Source organism: Poecilia reticulata, unplaced genomic scaffold (genome assembly GCF_000633615.1).
Source record: "Poecilia reticulata strain Guanapo unplaced genomic scaffold, Guppy_female_1.0+MT scaffold_241, whole genome shotgun sequence".
NCBI lineage: Eukaryota > Metazoa > Chordata > Actinopteri > Cyprinodontiformes > Poeciliidae > Poecilia > Poecilia reticulata.
This window is the reverse complement of record NW_007615031.1, coordinates 3,697-14,483: the sequence shown is the minus strand read 5'-3', so window position 1 is coordinate 14,483 and position 10,787 is coordinate 3,697. Positions and strand designations below refer to the sequence as shown.

Genomic DNA, 10,787 nt, shown 5'->3' with positions numbered 1-10,787 from the left:
GCAGCTGGTGGGCAGCTGGGTGGGCAGCTGGGTGGGCAGCTGGGTGGGCAGCTGGTGGGCAGCTGGTGGGCAGCTGGTGGGCAGCTAGTGGGCAGCTAGTGGGCAGCTGGGTGGACAGCTGATGGACAGCTAGTGGGCAGCTGGTGGGCAGCTGGTGGGCAGCTGGGTGGGCAGCTGGTGGGCAGCTCGGGCTCCAGCTCCGGCTCCGGGCCTGCTGGGCCTCCTGCAGCTTTCAGATGCGTCTCCACTTCAACACCTGAGTCACACACTGAGCTCGTCAGCAGAACCGGACTGGACCGATTCAGCTGCTGGATCCAGGTGTGTTGGACCAGAGAGACGTTAAGAGCTGCAGGACCGGGACTGTCCAGCCCTGATTTAAGGGAGGAGTGTCCATCTGGGTCCTCTCCTCGGCTGGAGACAGAACCAGCCTGACCCACGTATTTCCCAGCAGAACCAGCAGGTTCTGGATCTGTTGGCGCTCGTGCAGGTAGCAGATGTAGCTCCGGTTAGCATACTGTGCGGCGCGTGGGGCTCTGAAAACGGGTCGAACCGGGACATGTAGCGGCAGGTTACCTTCCCGGGGTCCGCTAGCTGCTCCTCGGGCTCATTTCGGCGGCTTCCCGGCCCACTGGACCCGGATTATCCGCACCGATCGGGGCTGCAGTTTTTTGGACCGGTGCAACGCTAGCGGAAGTGTCTCAAGCATATTTCCGTCGGGGATTTCAAAATAATATCATTCAACAACTCTAGAGCGAACATAAGGGGCAGACTGTCAAAATAAAAGCCACAATACAACCGATAAAACGTTTGAACCGGGTTTAACTTGGTTAATGGTTCGGCTGGGAGATTCAGACCAAAACCAAATTCACCTCCAATTCCTTTCCTCATGTGGCAGAGAGCGACTTTCCAGATCAACCGGAAGCAGTTCGGTTCTTTCTGGTTCAGTAAAACCCACATGAACTAAACCCTACCGAACCTGGTCGAACCAGGCAGGCAAACGTCCAGGCAAAAGTTCAATTTGCTTTTTAATACAATCTATTGTTATTATTAGATGTTGGAAACAGACTCGACCAGAGGCCGTTGCCATGGTAATTCGGTCACGTGGTTTCCGGGTTTTTACAGTGATTCTTGAGAAAAGGGACAAAATGGGTTTTAATTTTCCCATAATTGTTTTTTCGTTATTTCTCAACCTGATGTATGCAAATATGACAAATAATGTTTTGGAAATGTAAAGTTGCTGAGGTACAGGCTCCCAGTTGCAACATTTTTTAAAAAAAGTACAAATTTAATCGACCTGACCCAGAACTTTGTCATCCCCATCTGACAAAAATAAATATAAAATGATTTTTAAAATACCCTAATAGTGATATTTGTACTCATTTCACAGACAAATGCTTCTCAAGAAACAAAAGAAAAAATATTTACAACAAAAAAGTCCATCTGACGGAGTTGACACAGAACTGAAGGTGACAAACTAGTGAGTAAAAAGAAATACTTGATACATGTGAAGTAATGCAATTTATGTAAAATACATTAAAATGAATTAATTGCACATTTCAGTGAGATTTATAAACACCATCACTGATAGAGCCTCAAAAGCTGATGGAGTTGACGAAATGCCAAACTACCTCAACATGCACCCAGAAGACTCCATTTGTTAAATCCGCTGGATGTGAAGTCTGGGAACAGATTAATGAATTACACTGGATGACTTTGAGCTCCAATACATGGCGGCAGTTCAGTTGGAAAAACTCCAGTTCAGAAAAAACAGCAGGGCAGCAGAGACACATGCTGGAGACTCTGTGGAACAAATGGAGCAAATCATCATCACATCTTCTGGGGTTGTCTGGTGATTAAGGCTTTTTGGGAACAAATGTGTTCCCACCTAAATAACATCTTTACTGAAAGAATCCCATGTGAATCTTAGGAAACATTTCATTTGATAAATGGAGGATAAAAACTGCTGTTAGTGCAAAAAGTCCATCACTAGAAGATGGTTAAAGCCCGAAGCACCACAGTGGATAATTGGGTCAACATTGTACATTTACATTCTGGAGAAGTTATCATTTTCTGTTCAAGGTCGAAGAGAATCTTTCTTCAGGATCTGGTCTAAATGGACCAACTGTGTAAACTCAGTCATTCCTGTGGACTAAATATGTCCATTACATGCAAGTCTTGTTGTTGTGCTGTGTATTGTACCTCAGTTCAGGATTATGGCAAATTTATGCTCTTGATTGTGTTTTTCCCCTAACGACAGAAAAATGAGACCAGACCCTCTGTACCCCGATACTCACTCTTCTGTTATGGATGCTTGGTTATGATACAAAAACCTGGATTGGCTTATGTTTTTCCTTCTCTTCCTTCCTTTGTGGTGGAAGCTGGATTGTACTAAATAATTGTATCTTGCCTTTCCAAATAAAAAATGAAAACAAAGAAAAAACGCTGGATGAGTTACTTCCAGCGGTTTTTAATTCTTCGCAGCAGTGGAGCCGCGTCCTCAGTGGTTGAGCGGCGGACTGCGCATGTTACAGGTGAACTCAAGGTAAACTCCCGACTCCTCAAATGGATGAACACAACGTTGCATCCTCTTTAGTTTTCTCTGGTCTGCAATGGAGACTTGAATTTAACGCTCCATTTCAACCAAAGGTTTTGAAAGCGCTTCCTGACCAGACGCTCCAAAGCGTCCGGTCCGTAGCTCTTCAACTCGCTGTCAGCTCCCGGTCAGAAAGACGCATTTAGTTCAGAGACCATGAGATGATAATCAGAAAGGATTTTTTAAATTAGTTGATTTCTGTTGCCTCAGAGATTAAATCTTAGGGTAAAGTCTATAATGTCTGTGATGTGAACCAGTCATGTCCTGCCAGCATGCCTAGGTGGGCCCCATGTGGGGAAAAGGAGGACAGACCAGATGGGTCCCATATGGGTTTGTCCATGGGTCCCACGGTGGCCCCAAATGGGCCCTACATGGTGGTGGGCCCACATAGGTTTGTCCATGTAGGGCCCACGTAGGCTGTGGCCCTACATGGACAGACCCATCTGGTCTGTCCTCCTTTTCCCCACATGGGGCCCACCTAGGCCTGTTGGCAGGGATGGGTGTTAATTAGAACCTGTCAAATGACCAATGGGCTTTAAATTTTCCAGTGGTTTAAGAAATAACTGGTCAAATACGGAAAATATTCGGTTAACGGACCTCTGTGTCAGGAAACCACTTGGTTAAGCTGCCGCCATCTTGCTTGCTCACCTGGAAGCCTCTAATTGAATTTTTTAAATATTTACTTAAATCTCAGGAAGTCACCAAGCACTGTTGCTAATATTAGCCGTCATTTGGCTGGTGGACATAAATACTGTATAGTAATATTATAATCACAAAATGGAAACTGTAATATGTCCATCTTACTTTTGAAAAAGTTTTCTTTTTTTGCTATAGTGGCCTTTATTTGATAGTTAATTGACAGGAAAGTGGGTAATGAGAGAAGGGAAGACACACGGCAAAGGTCACCAAGGCCTGGAAACGAACGTGCGACAGCTGCGTCGAGGACTTGGGCCTCCATATGTGGGTTGTGCTTAACCACTGTGCCACCACAGCACACCTGTGAAAAGTTATCTTTCAGGCCCTCATGTCAATAGTCCATTGATTTGAACAACATATCCGCCAGTCCTGAGGCTTCTGCTGCTGTTTTGGTTTAGTTAAGTTAGTTAAGTAGGAGGGACGACCGCTCCAAGATGGCTACCCAAGCAGCCAATCAGGGGCTTACTCTACTATTTCTATACTACGCCCTCCTAATGGTAGGCGGAGCTTCATAAACCATGCCTGCAGGAAGTCTTCAGCAGACTGGACACCTGGTTTTCCTCAGATTCACAATCGCTGACGCCCTCAGAGCTGCAACTGGATCAGTTTTCAGGTTTGATTGTCTTTATTTTTCCGTTTAACTTATATGGAGCTCAATTCTACAAGATTCATAGACTTTCTCAGCACCAAGTTGTTTTTCCTCTCAGAAGAATGGTGCCTGACCTTTACCCTGCAACCACACCTTGACCTGCTCACATTTCAGCCTGTGTGTGTGTGTGTGTGTGTGCATGTGTGTGTGTGTGCAGTGGCGCAACTACACATTATTCAGTTGGATGCGAAAACATAGATCGGGCCCCCCCCACCCCCCAATGAGGGAAGGAGCGTCAGGGTGAAGGAGAGACGCTCACTCCCCACGCCCCTGACGCGACGATACGTGAAGGGTAAAACTCGCCACATTTACCTCGTTACGTGCGCGAGGTGAAGGAGCGCAATGCGCGCTGAAGTGTATGGGAAAACATCATCGGCTCGCCGCCCCCTCCAGACGGGGTTTTGGCGCCCCCTCTGGGGCTGCGCCCCTATGCGTTGCATACCCTCCATACCCACTTTTTGCGCCACTGTGTGTGTGTATGCATGTGCGTGTGTGTGTGTTCACATTTCAGCCTGTGTGTGCGTGTGTGTATGCATGTGCGTGTGTGTGTGTGTTCACATTTCAGCCTGTGTGTGTGTGTGTGTATGNGTATGCATGTGCGTGTGTGTGTGTGTTCACATTTCAGCCTGTGTGTGTGTGTGTGTATGCATGTGCGTGTGTGTTCACATTTCAGCCTGTGTGTGTGTGTGTGTGTTTTCCACCTTTAGATTTTGCTCTAATCTTTCCTGCAGTTTTCTGACTGGTTGTTTTTGTTGTTTCTGACTGAACTCTTCTATCGTCCTCATCCAGAATTAGTTCATGTAATTAAGTACATTTCTTCTTCCAATAGGGAACCAGGTTTAATTCTTTTCTCCCTGACAACTCTTCATCTGTGTTTACAGTTTTAGAAGTGATGATGATGATGCTCTGAGCTGCTGTCCAATCAGAGAACAGCTCCCAGTAACCTTTGCTCCGGTTGGACTCTGGATCTTTAGCTACAGGCAAACACAGGGTCCTCCATCTCCTGGCGGTGTGATCCACAATGAAGTTCCCTTCTCCTCTTACTCTCCTTCCTTCCTTCCTGCTGCTCGGCGTCTTCTTCCCTGCAGCTGATAGTGGACACTTTCTGGCCTTCCCAGGTGAGTACAGCCACTGGCTGAACATGCGGACCATCATAGAGGAGCTTGTGAGAAGAAACCACAAGGTGACCGTCCTGGTGCCGGACGCTTCGCCGTCGGTAAACTATAACAGCAGTCAAGACGCCGCCAAGTACAACTTCTTGGTGTTCAAGGTAGCGGCATCCAACCAATGACTGTCCGTCTATCAGTATCAGTGTTAAACATTACCTAGGCTACTTGTGAGTGGTTCCACTCCTGACTCTTGAGCTCACTGACAGTTAATCGAATTGATCACTTCCTTGTGCTTCTGTTCTCAGGTTCCATTCAGTAGATCAGATATGAACAACATTATGCAGGATTTTATTCAGTTCTCCATGTACAAAGCCCATAACTCCTCCCTGCTGGATCGCTTTCTGGTGCCACTGACGATCTTGGGGAAGCTCTCCCAAATTGGGAAGCAGCAGTGTGACGCCATGCTGAAAAACCAGCAGTTGATGGCGACCCTGCGTGATGCCGCCTTTGATGTGGTCATCTTGGACCCCATGGTGATGTGTGGCGATCTGGTGGCCGAGGTCCTCGGTTTGCCTCTGGTCCTTTCGCTGCGGTTCTCATTCGGCAGCACCATGGAGCGTCACTGCGGTCAAGCCCCGATGCCGGCATCCTTCATCCCCGCGTCTCCACTGCCGTACAGCGACCACATGACTTTCAGGGAACGGCTGGTCAACATGCTGACCTACACAGGGACGTCTGTGTTGAGCGAATTGTATTGGAGAACGACAGTTGATTCTTTCTACACTGACATCAAAGGTTGGTGCTTATCATTTGTAATATAAATCCATCATAAAAAGCCCCAAAAAGAGAGCATGAACCCCCCACAGGGTAGGACCAGGGAGGAGACATCCGCTCCATCAGAGCTCTGAGTTTCATTCTATAGTCCCACAGCTGCTATCTGCTTCACAAGTTTATCATCATTCTAATGTTGAAATATGATGTTTGTTTATCTGTTGCAAGTTTGTTTGGCTGGTATACATGATATAAAGACTGAGGAAGGCATGTCTATCACACCTCATGATCAAATACCAGAAAATACATTCAGACCGTCAGGGTTTGGGTTGAATTTCTGAAGTGCTTTTCCTCCAGAAAAATACATTTGAGTTGCGTTTGTGTAAACAGGAAGTCCTACCAGCTTCTGTAGCTCCCTGGGGAGGGCTGATGTCTGGCTGATCAGGACCTTCTGGGACATCGAGACGCCACGGCCAATACCTCCAAACTTTTTCTATGTGGGCGGTCTTCACTGCAGACCAGCCCATCCGCTGCCAGAGGCATGGTTCAACTTCCTGTTTCACTTACAGCTCAAAGTGATGAAATTACTTTAAGCTTGTGTCACTTCCTGCAGGACCTGGAAGCCTTCGTGCAGAGCTCTGGAGATGCTGGCATAGTGGTTGTCACCTTCGGCTCCATGGTAACCAATCTGGCACCGGACAGAGCTAATGTCATTGCCTCTGCTTTGGGACGACTACCACAGAAGGTCAGAGGCTCCACCCACTCACTTCCTGTCACCGTTTCCTCTCACCACTTAACCACTGTTGTCATGTGACATCTTTCAGGTAATTTGGCGTTATCGTGGCAAAACCCCGGCAACTCTGTCACCAAATACAAAGATTTTACATTGGATCCCTCAGAATGACTTGCTTGGTATGACTTCCTCTCTCAGCTTTTCAAACTAAAAGTCTGCTCTCTGTTCCTCTCTCTGTTAGAGCTTTTCAAAGTAACACTATGTGAATTTGTCATTTGGTAGTAAATCAGCGGCAGCTTTCTTTTTCTTTTAAATAAAACCTTCACAATAAGAGCCCTATGACCTTCAGGACACCAACTGACCCGGGCCTTTGTGACACACGGCGGGACGAACGGTTTATACGAGGCGTTGTTTCATGGCGTTCCAGTGGTCGGCATCCCGCTGTTTGGTGATCAGCCAGACAATCTGGCCCGTCTGAGCCGCCGTGGTGCTGCTGTCGTCCTCCACTTCAACCACATGACAGTGGATGAGCTGGTGCAGGCGCTGCATGCCGTCATCAATGAACCCAGGTGGGCATAAATGTCATGAGTTGGGTTAGAGGTGGTAAGTTAGATGTTGTTGGACCCAGGTTAAGATGCAAATGTTGAGCAATGAGACAACGTTTAGTAACTGGTGGTTGCTAAACAAAAGGATCTGATGGAGAACAAGAAACGCAGGTGGGATTAAATACACAGGGAAGGTAATCAGGGAACATGAGACACAGCTGGGAGCCATCAGGGGCAGGAGACAGAACAGGAACCAAATTAACACGGAAAGAAAACAAATCCTCACCATAACATCACAGGAAGCAGGATTTTAGTTTGAAAGGGTGCTTGTTTATGACTGCTGTCTCTGAAATAAATCTCCTGACCTGTTCTTGTTGCAGCATCTTCACAGTAAAAGTGTTGACTTGTTTTTCTTCCCATGATGCTCAGCTTCAGGTCCAACATGCAGCAGCTGTCTTCGCTGCAGCATCAGCAGCCGGTGGCACCACTGAACACCGCCGCCTTCTGGTTGGAGTTTGTGTTGAGGCATGGAGGAGCTAAACACCTGAGGCTGGCGTCACATGACCTGTACTGGTTCCAGTACTACAGCTTGGACACAGGAGTGACTATACTGTTCATCATAGCTGTTGGCTCCGCCCTCTGCTGGGTGGGGCTTCGCTGTGTCCTGCGCCACTGCAAAGGTCGAGCACGAAGAGAGAAGAATGACTGACCAGCTGCTTTGAACGTTATTGTTTTATCGGGATCTGTTTGGTCCAAGCAGAACACCAGATGCAGTTTTCAGGGTTTCTTCACATTTTCCTTGAATTGCTCCTAAGGAGACTCTGTTTGACTACAACACACTTTGATCAGACCCAAACTCTGAGCAGGCTATTGGATCATGTATGTTTATGAATATATTAACCAGCAAGGTAACAAAAGATAACATGATATGACAAAAACACATAATCACCTGGGAATTATTTACACTGATGCACCAGAGTTTTTATCATATTCTGGAAGAATAATGCATGGATAGCATCTGTTCAATGTAATATCAGAAATGCCTCAGAGACGACGGCCATGCAACAATAAGGCTGCATTGTGTATTTTTATATGCATGACACAGGTACTGTATACACAACCATCACTACACAATCACAGTATCTGGACACATCACCAACTTACACACAGAACATTTGTAATATATTCCTAAGGTGATAACTATAATTCTGGATTAGAAGTGCTCACTATCAATCTTCTAACACAATACGTTTATATTTTTATTGATTTCATAACTTTATGTAAACATCAACTAAAGTAAATAAAAACAACCCTAACCCTACAGGGTGGAGAGGATAGAAACCACAACACCTTTCAATGTCTTGAAATGGGCAGAGCTTCAGATTTGCTCATGTTTACCCATGAACAAATGTCTCAACAAATTTTTGTATGAAGCATTTATGACATAAAACCCAAGATGTCTTAAATTTCATATACATACTTTTTAAATTGCAAAACAAATTATCTTGCAGATGCAGATGTTTAACACTGTAAATTGTATTGATTTGATCAAAATGCAGAGACCTTTAGTCCCTGGAGATTAAAATATCTGTCCAACCCAGCTTTGTTTTAATTTTCATGTTTTTCTTATAAAGTTGTTTCTTGTAACATTACTATGTCTATGTCACATTCAACAAATCAAAGGATGTGAAAACATTACTAGAATGGAGATAAAACATTTTCTCAGTTTTTGTCTCAAAGATTGGACTGTGGGTAATTTAATTCTCATTGAAAAAAGAAACAGGGTTGGATCAGCAGATTAACTCCAAACAGGTTTGATTATCTTTAAGGTGATCAAGGTGTGGAGACAATCACACGTGTCAGTAGCTGCATGAAGGTGAGCCGCATAATTGTGGAGCATTTTTGCTCTGATGGAGAACATCCCCAATGGATGGATTCAGAGGGAGCGATTAATCAGAGATCATATTCATCTGCTGTTGATGGTTTATCAGCGTTTAGATTAATCCAGACTGATCATCCTGGAGCCATGTGGTACCGGTACCGGTGCAACTACAGCCATCCTTCAGTCCAGCCGCCCACTTTGTTAATGAGCTTTATGGACATAAAGCATCTTTGTTCTGTAAATGTACAACTTATGCACATGATTCTATTTAGCTATGTTTGATTAGGTTTTGATCTGGATTATTTGGAGAGCTCCATTTTCAATGACAGTCCTATGCTGCCATCTAGTGGAGGGGTAGGGTTATAGGATGAAACCCACTTGCACATTTCAGCAAACAAAATAAACAAAAAATGTTAGGAAGGACAATCTTGGCACAGAGAATATGTGGAAGGGGCCTCACATAACCCTCCAAGTTTGGTCGGTGTGGCTCCTTCCTTTGACCCAGCTGCCATTGGCCTCCATTCATTTGAAGAATTGCTCACTCAAAACAACTCCAAAAATATAAGTGCTCTTTTCACCAAACTTGGTTTTCTATGCTCCCTCCACCCCTCTGCATGTGCCCACCACATTTGGTGGTCCAAACTAAAGACTCCCATTCATTTTTCTGCCTAGTCAGTCTGGCTAGGAATATAGAGCTGGGTTTTAACCCTCAGTGGCCTCTTACTTCAACTTAGCCAGATTTTATTCCATTTTTATTTGTTTTTKAACTCTGTTTTGGAAATAAATCACACTTTACTTTTAAAATATCATCTCTGAGCCTCTGTTGGATGAAGGATTTGCTGCTCTGAAGACTGGACTTTAGTTTTAAGCATCTACTCTTTTAACCATGTTTTATTTGATTTGATTTTTATTCAAACTCAATTTTTAAGACAGAAATCACAGCACAGATTCAAATATCATCTCTGTGCTTCTGCTATTTGACAAAAATGTGTGTAAATGCCATTCTGAACATCAGAAATGGCCTTTAAAATGTCCGTCAGCATTTCAGCATTTCCCAGAATGCATTGCATAGTGGGGCTTCAAATTGTGGCTTGTATTTCAACTGTCTTTACTGCAAACCTTAACAAACCATATACTGTTGTGATCAGAATGAACTCAGCTRTTGAACTGTTTGACTTAGAATGAACTTGGAAACATTTAGAAAATTGGCACCATGACTCAGAATGGGGTGCATTTTGTTGAACTGCTGCCTGTGATCATAGATGACATCCCATGGTGGCAGCTTTGGGTAAGTTAATGTGGTCATGTACCCTTTTTGGATCACATAATACTGATCATTCTAGAGGTCTTGCGGTGTATGATGGCACTAGAATGACTCTTTACTCATACTGGGTTGATAAATCCCAGCAGGTACCTAGAGACTTGGAAGGCTGCAGCTTGGGTTAGGATGGGAGAGAACTTATGTCAGTTTACTACTAGGTCAAATTCTTTGGTGTTTTCTGTGGTCAGAAGAACACTTAAAACCTTGAACAAAACTAGTATTTGGGAATCGCTCAGGCAGGAAAAATTAGTAAGGTCTAGGTCAGGGGTGTCAAACTCCAGTCCTGAAGGGCCGCTGTCCTGCAGTTTTTAGATGTGCCACAGGTACAAAACACCTGAATCAAATGGCTTAATWACCTCCTCAGTTCTCCAGAGCCTTGCTAATGACCTAATTATTCTATTCAGGTGTGGTGCAGCAGAGGCACYTCTAAAAGTTGCAGGACACCGGCCCTCGAGGACTGGAGTKTGACACCCCTGGTTTAGGTGAAA

At 45.0% G+C, this 10,787-nt stretch overlaps 2 protein-coding genes across 5 annotated transcripts in view; one reads left to right on the top strand and one right to left on the bottom strand.

The window, feature by feature from the left end:
- The window catches only part of LOC103460428 (uncharacterized), a 9,988-nt gene extending 8,927 nt beyond the window's left edge, over positions 1–1,061 (bottom strand). The window contains exons 1-2 of one of the 3 annotated variants that reach the window (XM_008402583.2): positions 870–1,061; positions 574–746 (exon numbers count right to left, since the gene is read on the bottom strand). The gene's annotated coding sequence lies outside the window, so the exon portion shown is untranslated. Of the gene's footprint in view, positions 1–573 lie in introns of all 3 variants that reach the window. The other 2 variants (XM_008402585.2, XM_008402584.2) reach the window with 2 other exon arrangements.
- Positions 1,062–3,274: 2,213 nt separating this feature from the next.
- LOC103460427 (UDP-glucuronosyltransferase 2C1) lies at positions 3,275–8,696 on the top strand. Of its 2 annotated transcripts, XM_008402582.2 has the most exons (8): positions 3,275–3,902; positions 4,820–5,208; positions 5,353–5,842; positions 6,209–6,357; positions 6,432–6,563; positions 6,643–6,730; positions 6,901–7,120; positions 7,526–8,696. In XM_008402582.2, exons 2-8 carry the CDS (start codon positions 4,960–4,962, stop codon positions 7,803–7,805), a joined length of 1,608 nt encoding a protein of 535 aa, XP_008400804.1. In that variant the 5' UTR covers positions 3,275–3,902; positions 4,820–4,959; the 3' UTR covers positions 7,806–8,696. The 2 variants fall into 2 exon arrangements, with proteins under 2 accessions (XP_008400804.1, XP_017158802.1); XM_017303313.1 differs by lacking the exon at positions 3,275–3,902 and having other exon boundaries at positions 4,594–5,208.
- Positions 8,697–10,787: the final 2,091 nt, after the last annotated feature.

Coding starts and splice junctions, on each gene's coding strand:
- LOC103460427 (XM_008402582.2), top strand. CDS start 4,960: ATGAAGTTCCCTTCTCCTCTTACTCTCCTTCCTTCCTTCCTGCTGCTC. Junction 5,209..5,352: donor ACAACTTCTTGGTGTTCAAG/GTAGCGGCATCC, acceptor TTCTGTTCTCAG/GTTCCATTCAGTAGATCAGA. Junction 6,358..6,431: donor CAGCCCATCCGCTGCCAGAG/GCATGGTTCAAC, acceptor CACTTCCTGCAG/GACCTGGAAGCCTTCGTGCA.